This window comes from Chiloscyllium plagiosum, unplaced genomic scaffold (genome assembly GCF_037043375.1).
Source record: "Chiloscyllium plagiosum isolate Xiang-an unplaced genomic scaffold, Cpla_swu_hap1 HiC_scaffold_49, whole genome shotgun sequence".
In the NCBI taxonomy this organism is placed as follows: Eukaryota; Metazoa; Chordata; class Chondrichthyes; order Orectolobiformes; family Hemiscylliidae; genus Chiloscyllium; species Chiloscyllium plagiosum.
In genome coordinates this window covers 4848263-4872938 of record NW_028270187.1, presented here as the reverse complement: position 1 = coordinate 4872938, position 24676 = coordinate 4848263, and the positions used below count along the sequence as shown (strand labels likewise).

Sequence of the window (24676 nt, the reverse complement as noted above, 5' to 3'; positions counted from 1 at the left end):
TTTGAAGATGTGATGATGAAGTCTCTTTGTAGCATTGCATGACTCACAGAAAGAACATGCACATTTCGGGCAGGAGGATCACCTCACACTGTGTGACATTCCACTGCAAAGGTTCTTCCTTCACCTCAGTAGTCACTGTGCAATGTGTGGTCACGCAGTCAGCCTCATGTCATGTTATAGTCATGGGATGCATCAATAAGCACAGAACCCACATGTGTCTCAGCCTGAGGTCTTGCAAAATTGAGTGTTGTTAATAAACTTCAAGACATCTGTCTCAACCAAACAGACTGCATGCTTTTGAGACAATTCTGCCCCTGTAACAGTGTTATGTTGTCCCTGTTTTGTTTTCTTTCAAAAGCGTTTGTAAAGGCAGTGGTGCTGAAATAGTGAATAGGCATAGCCTGACTCAACAATCAGGAGATGCCTTTTTTTTAAATAGTTGTACAATGAAAGGCGAGCGACCAGTTCTCTCAGCTCAAGGTTTTATTTCAGTTTGATTTAATATTACCGCTGAGGACTGAGAGAAGCAGCTACAATGAAACAAAGTTCTATGGTCTAACAGGCGTTTTCTTGATTGACTCTACTCTCTGAAACTACCAATACTGACCAGAATGTGCAGGTTAGGGTGAATTGGCCATGCTAAATTACCCATAGTGCCCAAGGATGTGCTGGTTGCGATAGATTGGTTGTGCGAAATAATACATGTGAGGCTTATTGTGGTTTGCCATGCTAAATTACCGATAATGTCCAGGGATGTGTAGGTTGGGTGCATTAGATTAGATTAGATTCCCTGTAGTGTGGTAACAGGCCCTTCGACCCAACAAGCCCACACCGACCCTCCGAAGAGCAACCCACCCAGACCTAACACTATGGGCAATTTTGGCATGGCCAATTTACCTAACCGAGTAAGGGATAAATGCAGAGGGGTAGGGGAATACGTTTGGGTGGGTTACCCTCCGGAGGGTTGGTGTGCACTCGTTAGGCTGAGTGACCTGCTTTTCATTGTAGGATTTCTCTGAAAGGAAGGGATTTTTGCAAACTGTACTCTCCTGTACACTGCAGGGCAACACAGAGGCAGTGCGGGCCAGCCGTCTGGCCGTCCGGAGCAGGCGCAATGCGGTTTCCGCCGTCGACCTCGTCCTGATCCTCGCCCCATTTTGACGTCACAACGCGGAAGTGGCTTTTTCAGTTTCAGAGTGAATCTCCCTCCTCTGGGCAAATCCTCGACCTGGGAGGCAGAGAGAGAGAAGGGGGCAATCTCTTCACTTGTAGCAACTGGAGTGAACTCAGGGAGGGTGCAGACTTTGCAAACTCAAGTATGTGTGTTCATTACCGGGGTCAGGGGGGACCGAAATTGGGAAGGGGAAGGGGGAAAAATCTTTTCTGTTTTTACTTTTAAAATGCACACGGTCCCTACAACTAAATACAACAGTTAAAAGTGCATGCAATATCCCTCGTTGCATCTTCAAACTGGCTGCAATGGTTTTGCATCCTCTGTTCTTCCTCCGTCTTGTCTCCGCTACATTCTGTTTTCTTCCCCCATCCCGAGGCGTTGATGCTTCCAATCTGACCCTCAATTTTTCGGTTTGTCCCTCCATTCTTTCCTAGTTGTCTTTTCTAAGTTTTGAGAACTTTCCCGATCCTCTGAGAATAGGAGAAGGAAGGTTATGTTGAGGTTGTGCAGGACATGGGGAAGATCACTCTTGGAATACTGTGTGCAATTCTGGTCTGCACCCCGCCCCCCATTAGTGCTATCTTCATGATTCTTGCCGTCTCCAGTTTCCACCTCGCTGTCTACTTGTCTTCTCATTCCCTGCCCCCTCCCACATTAGTTTAAAACCTCCCCAAACAGTAATAGCAAAAACTCCCCCAAGGACACTGGTTCCAGTCTGGTTCAGATGTAGACCATCCAATTTGTAATAGTCCCACCTTCCCCAGAACCGGTCCCAATGTCCAACAAATCTGAACCCCTCCCTCATACACCATCCCTCAAGCCACATGTTCATCCTGCCTATTGTTTTATTTCTACGTTGGCTAACAGTGACACTGGTAGTAATCCCGAGATCACTACCTTTGCGGTCCTCCTTTTTAACTTCTCTCCTAGCTCCCTGAATTCTGCTTTCAAGACCTCATCTCATTTTTTACTTATATTGTTGGTGCCTAGCTGGCTGCTCACCCTCCCCTTTTAGAATGCTCTGCAGCCGATCGGTGACATCCCTGACCTGAGCACCTGGGAGGCAACATACCTTCCAGGAGTCCCATTTTTGGCCACAGAACCGACTATCTACTACCCTTACAATTGAAATCCCTCATACTCTGGCCTTATGAATCTTTTTCTCGCCACGTGCCATGATCTTGGCAACTGCTGCCCTTCACTGGTGAGCCATCTCCCTCAACAGTATCCATAGCAATATACCTGTTTTGGAGGGAGATTACCACAGGGTACACCTGCACTGCCTTCCTACTCTTTTTTTTCTGTCTTTTGGTCACCCATTCACTGTCTCCCTCAGCAATTCTAACCTGCCGTGTGACCAGTTCACTAAACATGTTTTCCACGCTTTCCTTAGCATCGTGCATGCTCCACATTGAGTCCATCCGCAGCTCCAGAGCCATCATGCGGTCAAACAAGAACTATAGCTGGACACACTTCATGCAAGAAGTCAGGAACATCCGCCACTTGCCTGAGCTCCCACATCAAGCAAGAGGCACATGCCACCGATCTCAGGTCCCCTGCCATTGTAAGCCTTAGCTTTAAATAGACTAACTAAAACCAAACAATGCACTTAAATATATGAAACAAAAGAAAGACAAAATAAAAAACCCTTACCTTACAGAGTCTTTTTCTTTTGATTAGCGGAGGGGGAATGCGAGAGGGAGATATTACATGTCTAGTATCTCGGGTTTAGTCGTTGCCCAAAATACATACTAATTCCTTACCTTCCCGGCACCCTCCTGGTCTCCACGTCACTTTCGCTCTGTCGCCCGCTGCTCCTGAACAGGAAAAAGGCTGCAAGTTCAGAAAGTAAGAATTTAAACAGTGTCCTTACCTTCCCTGCACCCTCCTGGACTCCATGTCATGTCCGCTCTGTCTCCTATTGCTCCCGGACAGGATATTGTGAAATTTGAAAGGGTTCGGAAAAGATGTACAAGGATGTCTCCACGGTTTGAGGTGAATATACTGAGGCTGTTTTCCCACATGCACCGGAGGCTGAGGGGTGACCCGAGAGACATTTAGAGTCATAGAGATGTATAGTATGTAAATAGACCCTTAGGTCCAACTTGTCCATGCTGAACAGTTATTCCAACCTCATCTAGTCCCATTTGCCAGCACTTGCCCATATCCCTCTAAACATTTCTGATTCATATATCCATCCAGATGCCTACTAAATGTTGCAATTACCAGCCTCGAGCACTTCCTCTGGCAGCTCATTCCATACATTCACCACTCTGTGTGGAAATGTTGACCCTTAGGTCCCTTTTATATCTTTCCCTGGTCACCGTAAATCTGTGCTCTCTAGTTCTGGACTCCCCCACCTCAGGGAAAAAGACTTTGTCTATTTATCCTAACCATGCCATCATGATTTTATAAATGTCTATGAGGTCACCCCTCAGCCTTCGACTCTCCAGGGAAAATAGCTCCAGCATATCCAGCCTCTCCCTATAGGACAATCTTCCATCCTGATGGTTGAGTCCAGAAGTAGAGGATAATAGGTTTAAGGTGATTGGGGGCGGGGGGTGTTTTAAAAGTGACCTCAGGGGCAACTTTTTCGTTCAGAGGTGGTCTGTGTGAAGAATCAGCTGCCAAAGGAAGTGGTGGATGCTGGTGCAATTGTAACATTTAAAAGGCATTTGGATGGGTACATGAAAAGGAATGGTTTAGAGGGATATGGGCCAGTGAGGCTATATTAGGTTGGGATATCTCTATTACTCTGGCTTGCCACTAACGTTTGGCACGTTTGTATGCTCAGTTTCTCTCAGGTATCAGTGTCAATGCATTGATGTCTTATTCATCCACCCCAACACCCTTCCCGGGGACGTTACCGATTTCGTGTACAGTTGTTTCTCAAGAAGCTGCATTGCAGTTTCATCCTTAATTTACACACTTTTTTTGCCTCCCAAAATCAGTCCCGCTCAATCTCAGCAGTTTCAAAATGTTATAAAAGATATTAACTTTTCAGGTGGAGTTATCCAAAATTCAAAGAGATGTCAGTCTTGACGTTTTTGCTTTTCTGCCCCTGTAAGATCTTGAAACAGCACCTTCAGGAGAATTAGTTAGAGTGGAGTGAGAACAGAGCAGGAGAAAGACAGTGTGGGATGGTGCTTTCAATGTTTCAGAATAACAAAAGAAAAGAATGTTCCACAGAAAGTGGAATTCTACTTTGGACTGATAGTGATGAGTTTTGTAATCTCTTCTTATAGAGTATTTGAAGATTTAAAGGTGGATGTTTCAAAATTAACAGATGAAAGGCTTATGCCTGACTGGCCGCCTATGTGAATGCTGCCTGCTGTGCTTTTCCAGCAAAGCAATTTTCGACTTTGACTCTCCAGGGTCTGCAGTTCTCACTTTCACTTCAATGTCTGCAAGTCACTCAAATCCATTGGGACTGCAACGATTTTAGACAAGGATCCTGTCAGATGGAGCAAAGCTTTTTAGGTTCCTGTTTCAGTACGTTTTCAGCATCAGTGGGATGAAAGAGCCCAGTGTTGCAGCACACTGAGTGTGGAACCTGAAACATTTATACAGCCTGGAAAGAGGATTCATGGTGGCAAGGGGCTCTACATGCGTTTGTGTATAGCTGAAGCTTTAGCCATGGAGAAACCTGAGGAATCCCGGCCCGTGGGGAAACCATGGAAGTGTGGCGACTGCAGGAAAGGCTTTCGTGTCCCGTCTGCCCGATGCAGTCACACCGGGGAGAGGCCGTTCTCCTGCCCTGAGTGTGGGAAGGGCTTTACACATGCGTCTACCCTCTGGGCCCACCAACGGGTCCACAACGGAGAAAGGCCATTCTCTTGCCCTGAGTGTGGGAAGGGATTTACCCGCTCCTCCCACCTGCTGCCCCACTGGCGGGTCCACACGGGTGAGAGGCCCTTCAGCTGCCCTGAATGCGGGAAGGCCTTCACCGATTCCTCCGCCCTGCTGAAGCATCAGCGGGTCCACACCGGGGAGAGGCCATTCTCCTGCCCCAAGTGCGGGAAGGACTTTACCTGCTACTCCAACCTGATGAGGCACCAGGAGCTCCACACCAGGGAGAGGCCGTTCTCCTGCCCAGAGTGCGGTAAGACCTTTAACCGCTCTTCCAGCTTGCTGGCCCACCAGTCAGTCCACTCCGGGGAGAAGCCCTTCAGCTGCCCCGAGTGTGGGAAGATCTTCAGCAATTCCTCTGGTCTGCTGGCACACCAGCGGGTCCACACAGGGGAGAGGCCGTTCTCCTGCTCCGTGTGTGGGAAGGGATTCAGTCAGCTGGGCAATCTGCAGAGGCATGAGTGGGTCCACACAGGGGAGAGGCCCTTCAGGTGCCCTGAGTGTGGGAAGGGGTTCACTTGCTCGGCTAAGCTGATGACCCATCAGCGGGTTCATACCGGGGAGAGGCCGTTCGCCTGCTCTCAATGCGGGAAGGGATTCCTCGATTCTTCCACCCTGCTGACCCACCAGCGGGTCCACACCGGAGAAAGGCCATTCACCTGCTCCGTGTGCGGGAAGGGATTCAGTCAGGTGGACAACCTGTGGATACACCAGCGAGTCCACACCGGGGAGAGACCATTCACATGCTCTAAGTGGGAAGGGCTTTATCCACTCCTCCCACCAGCGGAAGCACCAGTGAGTTCACGTGCCATTGCAGGGGGATTGAAAGAGCGACGGCCTCGTGCCATTCACTGGCTGGACAGTCGACCCTGCTCTGAGGATTTCTGAGTTCAAATCCCACAGCGCAAGATGGCAGAGTTGGAATTCGGGCAGAAATCTGCAGTTCTGAATCGAATGATGAAAACAGTTTTGGCGAAGAGAAAACGTCTAATTCACTCATGCTCTTTTAAGGGAAGGAAACTGCAATTGTGGATTGGATTCACTCAGTGATCCCAGCTGCATCCTTTACCCGGTTTTGCCTATGTGTGTCTCCAGACCCACAGCAGTGTAGTTGTAACCACTTTACTTGCTCCTCCTGGCCTATGCGAGTAAACTTTACCTTCAGAGGTGGATGGTTTAAGAAGCTCTGGTACCTCCAACCAGCTTGTACATTCTGGTGCAGATTTCGAACCTCCATTGTGCTTTCTGTTACCTCTCCAATAAAATTCACTGGCTTATCCTGTTTCCTACATCTGGCTTCCCAGTGTTTTTCCTAACCACCAACACGGATTTATGTAGCATCCTGTATTGCAGTGAAAACACCAGAGCTTTTTAACTTCTCTTTCCCCTTCAAGGGTTTCCTTTTTACCCTGTGGTAAGTCATTATTATGATCTTCACCGAGATCAATTCCTTTCCATGTGAGGATTTTTCTTGTCCTCAATTTCTATCCCTCATGGATTGAAATAGGTTTTGGAAGCCAAAGTTTGACTTATGGACCAACTCATAACCATCAGCCATTTCAGCTGCCAACCTTGCCATTATAGCTCTCTGCTCTTCCACATGAGTTTTCACTAATTCAGGAAGTGCCAATTTCCAAAGGTCAAACTCCGTCTCTTTCTTCCTTTCCCTTCTCTCCTTTTCTCTCTCTCCTCAGTCTCTCTTCTGTATTTAATCATAATTCAAAAGATTTCATTTCTGTCGACCTTTCCTTCTGTTTTGCCTCTAACTCAAGTTGCTGAATTTTCCATTGAATGTTAGCCATCTCTAAAGATTCTGATGGTGTTTCCAACAAATGTAAATGCTGAGCTACTGCTGTAATTATCTCTCCTTTCCTCATGGAAGGACACAGCCTCAATCCCAAATTGTCTGTTATTTCCAGCAGCTTACCCTTAAATCACCTTTTGTAAAAGCCCCAAAATCACTTCTTTCACCCCCACAGAAAACTCTTGTTGACTGAAAGAGTCATTGCTCTCCCAAACACTGTTTAAACCAACTGAATTCAAAACCCAGAACAAAAGACACTAACACCTACCACTCACTGCTTTAGAGTCCAGCAACCCTAATCCCAAATCAGAACTAGAGAACAAATCCTGCAAAGAGCCCCCAAACTGGTACAGACTATGCCAGATCCCCTCAAAACATTTCAAGTAGCCTGTTGTTTTGCTAGTTGTTTTAAGCAGGTGTAATGCGGATATTCCAGAAGTGATGTAGCTGGTCAAACCTTATGGTTTTAAACAAAACAGAATTTATTTACAAGATCTATCAAATGAAACACAAACAAATGCTATGTCTTATAAGGGAACAGAATGCTAAATAAATTAATCTATCCGAAAACCCAACAGATTATACGAACTTAATGATTTTGTTCCCAATACTTGCAACAATCCCCACAAACACCCTTTGGCACAAAAAGGTAAAACCAACACAGGGTCTTACAGGAGAGATGTCAGAGAGAGAGTACCAGCATGGACCTGCTTCTTTGGGTTCAACAGCTTTTTCAACTGCCTGATTGCTTTCAGTCAACAGCCAGACAGCCAAAAACCTAATCAAACCAGAGAAAAGCTGAGCTGGGAAAACTGTGCCACTCCCCTTTCATTGTTCAAATGTTCTTTTTAAACATTTGGAAGCCTTTTGCCTGAAGTATTACCTGTTAGCTATAATCAAAATGGCCCTAAAACCCATCAAGTCAGACTTTTCAGAGCCTGTGTCTTTTACAAGATTGTTAAAGGAGCAGCAGCATCACAGCAAACTTGTCCAAAAAGTAAAAGCTGTGGTATCCATGGTAATGTGTTGAATTGGATGCAAAGTTGGCTTAGTAACAGAAAACAAATGGTAATGGTTGATTGCTGCTCTTGTGAATGGAAAGTTGTTTCAAGTGGTGCTCTGCATGGCTCAGTGTTGGGACCTCTGCTGTTTGTTTTATACATTAATGATTTGGACTTGAATGTGGTGGACGAATTTGTGAAATTTGCAGGTGACACAAAAATTGGCCGCGTAGTGAATACTGTAGAGGATAGCTGTAAGCTCCAAATCTATCATAGATGGTTTGGTGGATTGGGCAGAAAAGTGGCAGATGGAGTTCAGCTCTGATAAGGGAATGCATTTTGGGAAGTCAAACAGTAAATGGGAATATAGTGAGAGATCTTGGTGTGCAAGATAGATCGGGTTGTAAAGAAGGCACATGAAATGCTCTTCTTCATGGGAAGAGGGATGGAATACAAAAGTAGGGATATAATAATGAAACTGTATAAGGCACTGGTGGCTACAACTGGAGTATTGTGTGCAGTCGGGTCCCCACATCACAGGAAGGACGTCATTGCTCTGGAGAGAGTGCAGAGGAGATTTACTGGAATGTTGCCCGGGCTGGTGAATTGTAGCTATTGGGACAGATTGAAGAGGTTGGGGTTACATTTCTTGGAACAGAGGTGCCATGATAAAGGAATACTAAATAGTGAGCTACTAATGAAGGAGCAGAACGCTGGAAGCTAGTACTTCCAAATAAACCTGTTGAACTATAATCTGATGTTGTGTGATTTTTCACGAAATAGTGAGAGGGAGAAATGAGAGGAACCTGTTTCCTTGGGAAGAGAGTTCAAACACCAGGGATCATTGATTCAAACCAAGCGGCTGTAGAATTAGATGATATGAGAGGAAAAATGTGTTTTATGCAGAGTGGTGGGTATCTGGAATTCGCTGCCTGATTTGGTGGTCATGATTCTTAAAGCGAGACTTAACAAACAATTCGGGCCTTTTTCAATATATAATTTCAGTTACATCACATTGGAAACTTTTGCTATAAATTCTGTGTCTTACACTCCACAAGCACCTGTGGAGTGCTCCGAACACTAGTGCCTCCAAGTAAACCTGTTGGACTATAACCTGGTGTTGTGTGATTTTTAACTTTGATTTGGTGGTGCAGGCAGAGACCCTAAACTCTTTTAAACAAAAATCCATGGACCTGCACATTGAGTTCTGTAAACTGCAATGCTATGGGTTGTGACAGGAAGGTGGGATGAGAAAGGGCATCTGGGTGTCTTTGGGTTGGCATGGAGAAGATGGGCTGAATAGCCCCCTCTGTGCTGTATTATTTTTATGATTCGATACTTATCAATTGGACCCTGCCAGTCTCTGCAGTGTGAATATGTAAACATATTGACCATGTAATGAATGTTACAGTTTGATAACTACACTCTCACATTCACCAAGCTGGAACTGGCAGGTATAGAACAATAACTGAACTCACATATCCACTTGCATCAGGTAGTCCCATTTATGGATGTTATTTAGTTTCTGGATCTCACTCAATTAGTCTTAGAATTTTAAGAAAAAATGGACAAAGAGCAGATCAGGGCAGGAGTGGAATCAGACCCATGGTTTTGTTTAATTTGCTGGCTTTAAATAAAAATCATAATGATCATTAACTGAATGTTACATTGATGTTGCCAATCACAACTGATGTTGATTTACAGGAGGTACCTCCTTTGCCTTCCTCCAGGCAAGTACTCAAAGGACCAAGACAATGTAATATTCCCTCGGTACAGAGCCAAGTGTGACCAGCTGCTTCGAACAAACAGCAGGTATGTTACTGCTGTCAGAGCGAAGAACATCCTTTCCACAGTCACAAAGTGGACTGAATCAGAGACACATTGAGCACCATTTCCAGATATGTTCAAAGTCAAACACCACCGATGAAATGGAAGTTTCTATCTATTCAGTCTATATTCTAAACGCATTCTACCCAGTTTCAATCAATTTGAATGAATCCTCATCCGAAATATACACTGCATTAAATCTGAACATGGAACGGTACAGCAAACGACCGGGTCCTTCAGCCCACGATGTTGTGCGGAACATGCCACCAAATGAAATTAATCCCTTCTGCCTACCGTCCATTTCTTGCATATTAATTTACTTAGCTAAAAGTCCTTTCAATACCCATTTCGTATCTGCCTCCATCTCCACCCCTGGCAGTGCGTTCCACTCCTACCACTCTCTATGTTTAAAAGAAACTGCCCTGTATGTCTCCTTTGAACTTTCCCCCTCTCACCTTATATGCATGCCTCTTAGCTTTAAACATTTCAATTCCTGGAAAAAGATTCTGAGCATCAACCTTAACCATGCATCTCAATTATAGAGACTTGTGGATATGAGTCCACTACACTGGACAAACAGGCAGAAAACTAGCCACCAGGATACATGTACATCAACTAGCCACAAAATTACATGACTCACTCTCACTAGTATCCTTACATACAGTTGAGGTAGGACACCACTTTGACTGCGACAACACATCCATCCTAGGACAAGCCAAACACAGATATGAATGAGAATTCCTAGAAGCATGGCATTCCAACCAGAACTCCACCAACAAACACATTGACTTGGATCCCATTTACCACCTCATGAGAAAAAGATCAGGAAATGACATCACCACAGGAAACTACAGAAACGTTTCTCAGGAATGGACAGGACTGGCAGTTTAATGTTCCAGAATACAAATGCTACAAGAAGGACATAAAGGGAGGCGAGAGAGGAGGGGGAGTGGCATTTTTGATTAGGGATAGCATTACAGCTGTACTTAGGGAGGATATTCCTGGAAATACATCCGGGGAAGCTATTTGGGTGGAACTGAGAAATAAGAAAGGGATGATCACCTTATTGGAATTGTATAAAAGACCCCCTAATAGTCAGAGGGAAATTGAGAAACAAACTTGTAAGGAGACCTCAGCTATTTGTAAGAATAATAGGGTGGATATGGTAGGGGTTTTTTAACTTTCCAAACATAGACTGGGACTGCCATAGTGTTAAGGCTTTAGATGGAGAGGAATTTAAGTGTCCGCGAGAAACATTTCTGATTCAATATGTGGATGTACCTACTAGAGGCGTTAAAAAGTGAAGACCGTTCTTGAATCTGACAACCCAAAGGTTCTTTTAAGAGCCATTCACAGCACCTGTGAGAAGAGCTGAGCTCTGTCAGATTGCTTATTTTCTTTTTAATGTGGTGAGCCCTGGCCTTTGTACCTGACATCGAGGAATTCCCGTCTCCTTTTTATTGGATACTGTTACTGTCTGTAGGAGCAGAGGAAGAATATAACATAAAATATGATTTTAAAAGTGTTTGAGGCAACCTCTTCCTTGAGGTTGTGTGGACCAACTGTAGGAATGTGATACTGTTGTAAAAGAACATACAACTGGGGTTTTGTAAAAACATTAGAAATAGCGCCGGTTTCCTCTTTCCAATAGGTAGTTGGGGAGTTGGATATTGAACTGTGTAACCATCCTGGTGGTTGAGCACTCCCATTCATGGTGCTGGTCAGTTGTTGCTCAGTTTCTGGATCTCACTCAATTGTTATCAAGTTAAAAATCACACAACATCAGGTTATAGTCCAACGGTTTTTTTAGAAGCTCCTGATGTGTGATGTTTAACATTGTGCACCCCAGTCCAACACCAGCATCTCCAAATCAATTGGTATCGAATCACATGAAAAACAAACACAATCCTCAGACAAGGAGCAGCTCAGGGCAACAATGGAATCAGATCCGTGATTCTGGTTAAGTTGTTGGCTTTAAAGAAAAAGACAAAACACATCCTAATGAAGGTGCAATGATCAGTTCAATATTGCCAGACGAGCCTCGTGTTGATTTACAGGTGGTGTCCTTGTGTCTTCCTCCAGAAAAACACCTGAGGGACTAAGACACTGTAATACTTCCTCAGTTCAAAGCAAAGAGTGACCAGCTGTCTCTAACAAATGGAAGGTATGTAGGTATGGACGTTTACACACCTGTGTTGAAGATAGATAAGCTGAATCCTCATCCAAATTAGACATTCAGGAGCAGCATTAAAATCTGCAGTTATTAAGGGCATTTTCAAAGTTACAATGAAGATAGGCTAATAGGCCACATTGTTGCAACGTTTCAAAACCATCCATGAAGGAGGGGTTAAGTACACAGATGGAAGGAAACTGTGCTCACTGACAGGGGAAGAGTTACCGAAGAGTTGTCGAGTCATAGCGTGGAAACAGACCCTTCGGTCCAACTTTTCCATTCCGACCAGATATCCTAACCTAATCTGGTCCCATTTGCCAGCACTTAGCCCACCTCTCTCTAAACCCTTCCTATTCATATTGTTAAAGTACAAATTTGAGATGGCCCAGGGAATCCCTTGTGGACTCAGACCTATAAGCCTCTCTTGGTTAGTCCTGGAGATCATACTCTTTGGTAGTCTGGAATAAAACTTCTTACAAACAGTTTTATGTAATTTTAGCCTTCCCCTATTTATTTACCAATAGTATCACTGTTACAACGTAACATTGACACCTGTAAGCCAGGCTAGCTGAGGTTCTAAAACCTTAGAAAAGTAGGATACCAGCTCTTTCTTTAACAGCCCCCGAAGGCTTCTGTCTCAAACAGGCTTCCTTTTTACAAAGTTTTCCAAAAAACACTGCATGTTCTTAATTAGACAGACAGTGGAAAAGCAATAATTTGTAACGAAGAGAAGTTAATTAACAGGTTTGTGTGTGCTTAACTGATCACTCCTGTAGGCCCTTAGCCATCCATCAGGTGGGAAAAATAGACCCAGCCAAGTCAGGCGCCTGTTGGTGAGGTAAGTCACTATCATAAAGAGGTACCAGTCTAAACAAAGTGGGAGAGGTCATAAGGGAACCTTGCACAGCTTGCATATCAGATATCATTGTTTTACAAAATGGCATCTTAGTGAGGAGGGCAAGCTTTGACCACAAAATGTCTTCATGACAGATTGTGTCAGAATCTCTTCAATGTTAGGTTTAGAATAATTTTTAAGCTAGGAGCAGACTCCTGCTTTTTATCTTAAACACAGAATCATTCTGTACCTGAGGCTGAAAGGTTAAATTTTAAATGATTCATTAGCCTCAAATTAATGTGCTTTCTTTGCAGGGTTGTGATTCAAATTCAAAAAAGACATAAGATCTGACGAGTTGGAATTGACAGAGGGGCAGTCGTGGTGTGTAGGAACACCAAGTAAGTTAAAGCTTCATCAATATTACATTATAGAGTTTGTATTTCATAATCAGCGATGGCTACTCAAAATCATCATAAAATCCCAAAATGCAAATAAATTCAAAACATTCATCTCACACATGGGTAATAAGAATCCATTATAATTGATAGGACCTGACCGTTTATTACAAGGCTTTTGATACGTTTCTGAGATGATACAAAGTTTCCGAGATCACAATCAAACACTGTCATTAATTTCACAAGTTAACAACTGTGAATGTTATCACTCTGTGTCCTTTTTACACAGATTCTTTGATTTTAAGGCAAATGTTCTTAATTGCTTTAGAGCATCCTGTTATCACGGATGTTCTTTATCTCCTGCATATCCGAGGTCCCCCCTTTTGTGGCCTTATACCCCCCTGCTTGCCCTGTTTATTTTTTTGTGTTCTATAATTCAACATTACATTTCGACTAAGTATTTAAGGACCAGTTTTAAGGCTTTCTCATTGTACCCACCCAGATGCCTTTTAAATGTTGTAATTGTACCAGGCTCCACCACTTTGTCATGCGCCTCATGATTTTATAAACTTCTGTAAGGTCACTCTCCAGGGAAAACAGTTGCAGCCTATTCAGCCTCTGCCTAGAGCTTAAATTCTCCAACCGAGATGAAGCATATTTACATGGAGTTTATCTGTGACTGAGAAGGAGAGGAGTAATCCTTTACTGAATAGTTGTCACATACAGAGATGACAATTAAATAATGTGAATTTCAAACACACAATCTATGCAGGTAGCTCATGTGCTATTCGCAACACGTCCTTTCTATAACCCAATGGCAATACAACTTGATAAACTTCTGTCCATTTCTCATCTGCCTGAATATGTGATGTTCTCCATTTCCTCATTAAGACATCATTTTTAAGATAATAACAATCAGGGACACATATGGATTTGTTTTGTGTATGTCTTTTGATACAATTGCTTTAAATTTTCATCTTTCTGCTGTAACTCAGTTAATTTACCTGAGCTAAAGCTTTGTCATCTATCTGTTCCTGGTTTGTCTCAACTATCTGATCAAACAGGGTCTCTGCTAATTTCCCTACAACTTTCGTTACCGCACAGTCAGGAAACATTCCAGGATATGTGTCCTGCAATAGTTCAGTTGCCTCAATTTCCATTGGCTTTTCAACCACATTCAGCAGCACTCCTACCAGTGAATTAGCAACATCATTAGCAATGACCAATTGTATTCCTGGAGCTGAAAGTTTGTCCAGTACTCCTACTCGGACTTCTCCCCTCTTCTTTAGACACTCTAACCTCACTTCTGACAATTGAGCATTTCCTGTCTCAATGTGAATTCCTGTTACTCATACCTTTTCTGGCAATAGTCCTTCAGAGGTACATATAGCCTCATCTTTTAGCATCACAGATTGAGAGGATCCTTATATGTGTGAATATTGTCACCTCTTTACCAGCTGCTCCTGGCCTATGCGAGTAAACTTTACTTTCACGGTGTATGGTTTAAGAAGATCTGGCTCTTCCTCGAAAAACAACCTCAGACCAGCTTGTACATTCTGGGGCAGCTTTCTAGTCTCCACAGTGCTCTCTGTTACCACTCCAACAAAATTCACTGGGTTATCCTGTTTTCCTACATCTGGCTTCTCAATGCTTTTCCTAACCTGCTAATACTGATTCCATGTGGCCTACTTTATTGAAAACATCAGAGCTTTTTCACTTCTCTTTCCCCTTCAAGGGTTTCCTTTTTACCCTGTGGGTAAATCATCCTTAAGATCTTCACTGAGATCTCCATTTTATTTTCCATGTGAGAATTTCTCTTACCCACAATTATTATCCCTCATGGATTGAAATTGATTTTGGCAGCCCAATTTTGATTTATTGACCAACTCAATCATCAGCTATTTCTGATGCCAGTCTTGCTGTTTTAACTCTCTGCTCTTCCACATGAGTTCTCATTAATTCAGGAAGTAAATTTTTGAACTCCTGTCTAAGTGTCAATTTCTAAAGTTCAAACTCCCTCTTTCTTCCTTTCCTCTCTCTCCTTTTCTCTCTTTTCTCCCTCTCTTCTGCTTTTAATCGGAATTCATACTGTTTTGTTTCTGTTGCCCTTTCCTTGACTTTTGCCTCTAACTCTAGTTTCTTCATTTTCAATTGAATGTTAGCCATCTGTAAAGATTCTGATGGCGTTTCCAGCAAATTTAAACGTTGAGCTATTACTCTCATTTTCCTCGTGGATGGCGGCAGTGGAGCTCCAGCTGGTCTGCTAATTCCAGCAACTTGGCCTTAATCACGTTTTGCAAAAATCTGAAGTCACTTCTTCCAACCCCAGAAAACTCTTGATGACTCAAAGAGCCATTGCTCTCCCAAACACTATTTCCTGATGAAGGGCTGATGCCCAAAACATTGATTCTCCTACTCCTCAGATGCTGCCTGACCTGCTTTGCTTTTCCAGCACTACACTCTCGTCTCTGATCTCCAGTATCTGCAGTCCTCACTTTCTCCAAGCACTGTCTAAACCAATTAAATTCAACACTCGGAACAAAAGACACTTATACTTTCCACCTGCTGCCTTTGAGTCCAACAAACCAAATCCCAAATCAGAACTACAGAATAAATTCTGCAAACAGCCCCCAGTCTGTTATGGAAAAGGCCAGATGCCCTCCAAAGATTTCAAGGAAGTAGCCCGGACACTAGTTGCTAGTTGTTTTTTAACGGGTCTAATGAAGATATTCTTGGAGGGATGCAGCTGGATAAACCAGTAGTTTTAAACGAACAGTGTGATCTACAAACTTGCTGAATGATACACAAACAAAAGAGGACAGAATACTACATAACTTAAAAATCTGGAAACACAACAGGCGTTTTCAACATTTACAACAATCCCCATAAATACCCTTTGGCACAAAAGGTAAAATCAAACACAGGGTCTCACAGGAGATATGTCAGAGAGAGAGTACCAGCATGGACTGACTTCTTTGGGTTCAGCAGCTTTTTTAGCTGTCTGACTGCTTTCAGTCAATAGCCAGAAGCCAAAAACCAAATCAAACCAGAGAAAAATCTGGATTAGTGGTGCTGGAAGAGCACAGCAGTTCAGGCAGCATCCAAGGAGCAGCAAAATCGACGTTTCGGGCAAAAGCCCTTCATCAGGAAGGGCTTTTGCCCGAAATGTCAATTTCGCTGCTCCTTGGGTGCTGCCTGAACTGCTGTGCTCTTCCAGCACCACTAATCCAGAATCTGGTTTCCAGCATCTGCAGTCATTGTTTTTACCAAACCAGAGAAAAGCTGAACTGGGAAAACTGAGCCACTCCCCTTTCGTTATACAAGTGTACCTGTTAGCTATAACCAAAATGGGCCCTCAAACCCATCAACTTTGAATTTTCGGAGCCTGTGTCTTTTACAAGCTTGTTAAAGGAGCAGCAGCATCATATCAGACTGGTCGAAGAAGTAAAAGCCGATTGGATACTGGGTAATGTGTTGAATTGGCTAGTCACAGGAAAGAAAGGATAATGGTCAACGGCGGCCATTGTGAATGGAAAGTTGATCCAAGTGGTGCTCTGCATGGCTCAGTGTTTGGACCTCAGCTGTTTGTTTTATACATTAATGATTTGGAGTTGAATATGGTGGGCAGATTTGTGAAATTTGCGGACGACACAAAAATTAACCGCATAGTGGATAGCTATAAGCTCCAAAACTATATAGATGGTTTGGTGGAGTGGGCAGGAAAGTGGCAGATGGAGTTCAGCTCTGATAAGTGGCAGGGAATGCATTTTGGGAAGTCAGATAATAAATGGAAATAGACAATAAATGGGAATATACTGAGGGGGGCAGATGAAGTGAGAGATCTTAGTGTTCAAATGCACAGGTCCCTAAAGATAGATGGGGTTGTAAAGAAAGCACATGGAATGCTTTCCTTCATTGGCAGAGAGTTGAATACAAAAATAAGGAAATAACAATGAAACTGTATGAGGCACAGGTGGCTACAACAGCAGTATTGTGTGCAGTCGAGTCACCACATGACAGGAAGGACGTCATTGCTGTGGAGAGAGTGCAGAGGAGATTTACTAGAATGTTGCCAGGGCTGGTGAATTGTAGCTATCAGGAGAGATTGGAGAGTTTGGGGTTGTATTCCTTGGAACAGAGGTGCCATGATTAAGGAATACAAGGCCACCCCATATCCACGGGTCCGATAATTGCAGTTTTACTTACCCACGGTTAACCGTGGTCCAAGGATATAAAAGGGAATGTTCCAGAACCAGGGACCAGGAGGCTGCCAGGAAGGTATATTTCCCATTTAAATTAATGGTTTTGCAACTATCTGTGGTTTTGCGTTTCTGCTGTAGGTAGTGGAACATGTAGCCCAAGGGTACTGGGGTCTACAGTACTAAATAGTGAGCTTCCTGATGAAGGAGCAGCAGTCCAAAATCGTGAACTTCCGTATAAATCTGTTGAACTATAACCTGGTGTTGTGTGATTTTTTTTTAACTAACTAGTGAGAGGGAGACATTAGACAGGAGGAACCTGTTTACTTCGGCAGAGAGTTCAAAAACCAGCGATCATGGATTCAAGCTCAGTGGTAACAGGATTAGATAATATGAGGAAAAGTTTTTATTAATGTAGAGAGTGGTGGGTATCTTGAATTCGCTGCCTGATTTGGTGGTGTAGGCAGAGACCTTACATTTTCTTTTAAACAAAATTTCCCTGGAACTGCACCTCAAGTGTTGTAAACTGCAAGGTTACAGGTTGTGGCAGGAAGGTGGGATGAGAAAGGGCACCTGGGTGTATTGGCATTGGCATGGACAGAATGCCACACCCCTACCCCACTAATGCTGTATTATAAAAATAATTGTCTAGTTATCAATGAGACCAGACCAGTCAATGTTGTGTGAATACGTAAATATATTTACCATATACTGAAAGTTACAGTTTGATAACTACACTCTCATATTCACCGAGCAGGAACTGACAGGCATAGATCAATAACTAAACTCACATATCCACATACCCACTTGCATCACGTGGCCCCATTCATGGTGCTGTATGGATGTTGTTTAGTTTCTGAATCTCACTCAACTGGTATGAAAATTATAGGAAGAAATTGACAAGGAGCAGCTTAGAGCAGGAGTGGAATCAGACCTGTGGTTCTGTTTAAATTTCTGGCTTTAAACAAAAAAATCCTAATGTTCATTAACTGAATGTTACATTGATGTTGCCAATCACAACTGATATTGATTTACAGGAGGGATCTCTTATGTCTTCCTCCAGGAAAGTACTCAAAGGACCAAGACAATGTAATATTCCCTCGGTACAGAGCCAAGTGTGACCAGCTGCTTTGAACAAACAGCAGGTATGTTACTGCGGTCAGAGCGAAGAACATCCTTTCCACAGTCACAGAGTGGATTGAGTCAGGTTCGCATTGAGCTCCATTTCCAGAGAGATATATTAAAACCAAGAGTCAAACACCACCAAGGAAACAGAATTTTATATTTTAATCTAGATTATCAATGCATGCTACCCATTCCTATCAATTTGAATGAATCCTCATCCGAAATATACATTGCATTAAATCTGAACTCCAACAGTACAGCACAGGAATGGGTCCTTCAGCGTACGATGTTGTGCCAAACTTGACACCAAATGAAGTTAGTCCCTTCTGCCTGCCCTTAATCTATATCTCTCCATTTCTTGCATGTTAATTTGCTTATGTTTCAGTCCCTTCAATACCTTTATTGTATCTGCCTCCATCACCCACCCCTGGCAGTGCGTTCCACTCCTAACACTCGTTAGGTTTAAAGAAACTGCACCTTAGGTCTCCTTTGAACTTTCACCTTATATGCATGCCCCTTAGTTTTAGACATTTCAATTTTTGGAAAAAGATTCTGACCATCAACCTTAACCATGCATCTCAATTTTATAGACTTCTGGATATAGGTTTGCTGGCTGAACTGGAAGGTTTGTTTTCAGATGTTTCATCACCACACTAGGTAACATCATCAGTGAGCCTCCGGATGAATCACTGGTGGTACGGCCCGCTTTCTATTTATGTGTTTAGGTTTCTTTGGGTTGGTGATGTCATTTCCTGTTCATTTTCTCTGGGGGTGGTAAATTGGATCCAAGGCAATGTATTTGTTCATGGATTTCCGATTGGAATACCATGCTTCTGTGAATTCTCATGTGTGTCTCTGTTTGGCCTTTCCTGGGATGTATGTGTTGTCCCAGTCGAAGTGGTGTCCTTCCTCATCTGTATGAGAAGATACTAGTGAGAGTGGATCATGTCTTTTGTGGCGAGTTATGGCTAATTTTCTGCCTGTTTATCCAATGTAGTGGACACATAAATATAAAGCAGGCCATACCACCAGTGCTTCATCTGGAGGCTCATTGATAATGGGACCTAGTATGGTGACAAAACATCTGAAAACTGAACTCCCAGCTCAGTGAGAAAACCTGGATCCAGAACGCTTCTCAAAATGTTACAGTCTTCTATTGAGTCAACCTTCAGCCTCTGCTGCTCAGAAGAAATCTACCCAGGTTTTTCTAGCTTCTCTTTATAGCTCATACCCTCGAGACAACATTCTGGCAAACCTCTTCTGCACCCTCTCTGAATCTTCCACGTCCTTCTTGTAATGTGGCAACCACAACTGAAAAGTCACGCAACACCAGATTATAGTCCAGCAAGTTAATTTGGAAGTACTAGCTTTTAGAGCACTGCTCCTTCATCAGGTAGCTGTGAAACAGGATCATGAGGCACAGAATTTATAGCAAAAGATTACAATGTCATGCAACTGAAATGATATATTGAATGAATCGGAATTGTTATGTCTTTCATCTTTTAGAACGGGTTGTGGGTTTCAGTTCATTAATATATACATCCCAGAACTTCTTTTAAGTCACATTCTCAAGATGACTTATTTTAAAAAGGGTGACATCTCAGCTCATATTGTATTAAAGGTGTGAGGTTAGAACCTCTCTGTATCCCAATCTTGAGTCAGACTGGTTCTATTGCCAAAGTAGGAATTTATAAAACATTACATGGATTTACTGCCTGCAGATTGTGCTCTTTTTGAGCAAAATAGAATGTATCTGCAAATATAATTCTGCAAATGCAAATTCACCCCATAGATGTGTGTGTGAGTGTGAGTGAGAGAGAGAATGGAGTGTGAGTACACATGCGAATGTGTGTGTGATGGTGTCAGCCTGTGAGAGGGTGTGCGCATAGGTGTGAGTGTGGGGGGTTTATGTATGTATGAGGGGAAGTGTGAGGATGAGAGAAGGTCTGCATTAGTGTGTGCGTGTGTGGGAGTGAGAAGTGTATAGTGGGACAGGAACCCAAGATCCCGATTTGAGGCTGTCCTCATGGGTTCTGAACTTTACTAAGGATACTTTTCACAATTAATAGAGGTTAACAAATAGACGCTGCTGTTAGTTTGAACAACCATATATGAAGTAGATAGGGAGTGCAGATATTGAAGGAATCATTTCAGCTATCAGTATCTGAGAAGAACAAAATTAATCTTTTGTCACAATACTCTAAGTATGATCTCACCGAAGTCATATAAAGCTGCAATATGACATCCTGACCTTTGTACTCAATGTCCCAACCAATAAGGCAGGCATGCCAGACATCTTCTTCTAGATACCACCCTATCTACTTGCATGGCCACTTTCAGGGAGCTAGAGACTTGAACCACAAGATCCTTCTGTACATCAGTGACTTTTAGAGTCCAGCCATTTACTGTATAACCTTCACTTAAAATTTGATCTCCCAAAGTCCAGCATCTTACACTTTGCCAGATTAAACTCAATCTGCCATATTTCTTCAGGCCATATCCTGCTGTATCCTTTGACAAGCTTCTACACTACCCACAAGTCCACCAATCCTTATATCGTCTGCATTTGGCAATAATAATTTTAATTTTACAATCAATGGCCGATATGATTACTTTGGGCAACCATATGTAAAATAAATAGAGTACAAATTTATATTGGAAGAAACATTACAGCTCTCAGGAATTCAGAGCAACAGAATTAATCTTTTATATAGACACAGCAATCAGATAATATGAATTCCAAATACACATTCTCTGTCAAAGCCTGACATAGAATGATTAGTGTGTAGGTACGTAACCAAATGTTGACCCCCCCACCCCAACACACACACACACTCATAATCTCTATCTCTCTCTCTGGCTTACGATGAGTTTTAAAACATACACCATCCTGACACCCGTTACAATATCTAACCGCCTTGCAGTTCCATTGACATTGCAAGTAACAGAAAATGTTACATTTAAATTATTTCTACCCACAGATCCTTTGTTACAATCAAGGCAAACAAAAAGCTGATACGATTATTTTGAACAACCATAAGTAGATGTTGAGTACAGATGTTGAAAGAAACATTTCAGCTATCAGTAACTGAGAATGACAATTAAACTTTTGTCACATACATAGACACAACAATCAAATAATATGACTTCCAAAGGCATATTCTGTGTCAAAGCTTGACAGAGAGAATGATTAATGTGTAGGTACGTAACCACACATCCATTCCCCACCCCACACACACACACTCACACCCTTTCTCTGACTTACGATGCGTTTCAAAAACATACACTATCCTGACACACGTTACAATGTCTAACAGTTCCATGCAGTTCCATTGACATTGGGAGTAACAGAAAATGTTACAAACAAAATGATTTCTCCCCACAGATCCCTTGTCAGAGAGGCCTACAACACAGAATCAGGCCCTTCAAAACCTTTGAGTCTGTACCGATCAGAAACAACCAGCTAACAATTTTCATCCTGATCAGCTAGCATCCAGTTGCATAAATGTATCACTGTAGCAGAGGAGCTGCCATCCCCATCTTTATCACAACATCATTCTCCATTTCTTCAAATTGGAGCAGAGTAGGAGAAGACTTTGTTTTGTCTGTTTCAATCTAACCAGAAACAATTTTTTTAGATAATTACGTACTTCTTTGAAAATTAGTTGCAATTATCTACAAAGAGCTCTTCATTCCTCCTCCCCTCTCAAGGATGTATCACAAAAAAAGCATGAAATCTGGCTGCAATTTTCACAATCCATCAATGGAATCTAATAACCACTCTTCAAAGCAGTGGAGAAAGGGGCAGAAAAAAAGCCAAAATTGGTAGGTTTGTAGAACTGCTTGTTTTATTTTCAAGCAGAGCAGGAGAGTGTTGATTATTTCATAAATTGCATTTGACAGTTTACATATTCTGCAGGGCATGACAAAAAATAAAATTCATTTCCTTTCCCCCGCCCTACTACAGAGTAACACAAGAGTACTTTTAATGGTGCATCATCACACTACAGGGCAGGGTAATGTTCTATTGACATCAGAAAAAAAGTTAATTAGCCTATAGTCTTTTCTGTACAAGGAACATTCTTGTCAGACAGTTCCAATGCAGTTGAATGGTTTGTCACTTAGTTGCAAATGGATTCAATTTACATTGATTGTTAGTTCAGCAATGTTCAGAAAAGTACACCAACATGCACTGAAACAAAAACTAATGGCATTCTGAAAGGACAAACACTTTAAATCATTACTGCTTGTTAGATTCTGCATATACAAGATTCCTACCTTGACTCTTAAGAACAGCACAGAATCCGCTCTGTTGCGGTGTGTTACATTTTCACTTGCCTCCATGCACTAACAATTAAAGAACTTCACTGTTTCCCATTCACTACAGGAGACATGAACTGAGGTACAGACTGGCAGCACAAGAGTAAACTCACTCTCACTCAGCCACTGGATGCTGAAAGGTAAAAAGAATAAAATTTGGCCTCAATTATTTCCAGATATGAATTGACTCTCAACATCACTGATCACAGCTGAGGATATGCAGTGCCCAGCAGCACCTGATAAAGTCTACTATACATGCACACACAATGTAACAATAATCTGAGACTGAAATGCAATACAATTAAGCATCATTGAAAAGAGTTTATTTAGAGAGTTTATGCTACACTCAGACACAAAACTACAACTGAACGTAAGTGAATGAGATCCAGTAAATTTCCAATTAACCCTCTCCAGAGCTTGAAGATCCTCCCTTAAAAAAAGTGCCCAGCACTGAACACAAAATATGACCTGACCAATGATCTGTGATTGAGATTGTGGGAAACATCAAAACTAGCACTATAGTTACTAAAACTAAGATGACAGCAGAACTGATGTCAATTTGTCCTTTCCATATAGACGCTGACAATGAGTCGATGAAGTTCACATTCCCAACAATTACTGCAGATCTGATGCATAAGAGAATGTCCTAGTACAGACACAATGGGCTGAATGGTCTGCTTCTGAGCTGTACCATATCAGTGATTCTGATTTTGATGAGAAAGGAGATGACATGCTGTTTGTGTTGCATATTGGTATGAAAATTATCCGACAGAAATGGACTAACATGCAGAATAAAACTCTTTCACAAAAAAAACACCAACAATGTCTAAGTACAAATTGAAACTAAATGTCTCAGTGATACCACAGATCCTACACTCTCTCCTCAAACAGGAAATATGTGACCATAATTCAGAATGGTTCTCAGAATAAAGCAGTTTCCCTTCTGCCATCACCCTTTCTCCCCTCTCCCTCACCCATCCCCACAGTCAACTCAGAAATCACAAAATGCAGAAAAGATAAACAACTATCATAGAATGTATCACACAGACACAGAATATTACTGGCTTTCACTTTGATACACAAGAGTAGAACCTGACAAGTACAGGCTGATAACTACACACTCATTCACGTTGCAGAAACAGACAAACAAATGATGATGACACCCTTACTGTGATGCATATGTGTGACTGTCAGTCTCCATCAGTCAGTTTCTGTTAACTTAAGTCACACATTCACATTGCAGTAACTGTCAGGGACAGATTAATAACTACACTTATTGACAAACCTAAAACTGACAGGAACAGAACGATAACCACACTCCCAGTTTCACACAGCATAAACTGACAAGTATAGTCTGATAATTACATTCTCCTTCACAGAGCAGAATCTCACAGATACATACTGGTACCTGCACTGGTCACATTCACCAAACAGGATCTGGGAGGTAGAAATCGATAAATTCACATATTGACAAGGCAGAGATTGAGAGGCATAGATTGGTAACTGCATTCACATACTGATATAGGTGAAACTGACAGTTCAGATTAATATTGACAGTCTCAATTAACAGAGCAGGAACAGACTCGTAAATACACTCACACATTCACATAAGTGAAACGGACAGGTAGAATTGATAGTTACATGCACATAGAAGAAACTGACAAGTACACATTGATAAATACGTTGGTTATATAAATGATTAGGAGTTGGGTGTTTAGGATATAATCTCTAAATTGCAGTTGATACTAACTCAGGGAGAAGAGTGAATTGTGAGGATGATGCTGAGTGACTTCACAGAGAGATTGACAAATTGGCCAAATGGGCAGAAATCTGGCAGATTAATTCCAATACAGACAGATGTTACGTAATGCATTTTGCTACCAGAAACACAAAGCAACAATGCAGGTTCAATGGTACATCTTTGAAGGAAGCACTGGAGCAGAGAGACCTCGGGGTTCACGTGTATCAATCTCT

The 24676-nt window shown here is 42.3% G+C and overlaps 1 protein-coding gene across 3 annotated transcripts; it reads left to right on the top strand.

Annotated features, from left to right (window-relative positions):
• The first annotated feature begins 810 nt into the window (after positions 1-810).
• LOC148135418 (uncharacterized) lies at positions 811-8151 on the top strand. 3 transcript variants are annotated; one of them, XM_087984653.1, is made up of 3 exons: positions 811-1316; positions 3000-3169; positions 4420-8151. In XM_087984653.1, exon 3 carries the CDS (start codon positions 4781-4783, stop codon positions 5909-5911), a length of 1131 nt encoding a protein of 376 aa, XP_087840779.1. In that variant the 5' UTR covers positions 811-1316; positions 3000-3169; positions 4420-4780; the 3' UTR covers positions 5912-8151. The 3 variants fall into 3 exon arrangements, with proteins under 3 accessions (XP_087840779.1, XP_087840780.1, XP_087840778.1); XM_087984652.1 differs by having other exon boundaries at positions 1210-1316; positions 2568-3022; XM_087984654.1 differs by lacking the exon at positions 3000-3169.
• Positions 8152-24676: the final 16525 nt, after the last annotated feature.

What these genes read in the sequence shown, in the direction of transcription:
- LOC148135418 (XM_087984654.1), top strand. Translation starts at nt 4,781, where the DNA reads ATGCGTTTGTGTATAGCTGAAGCTTTAGCCATGGAGAAACCTGAGGAA.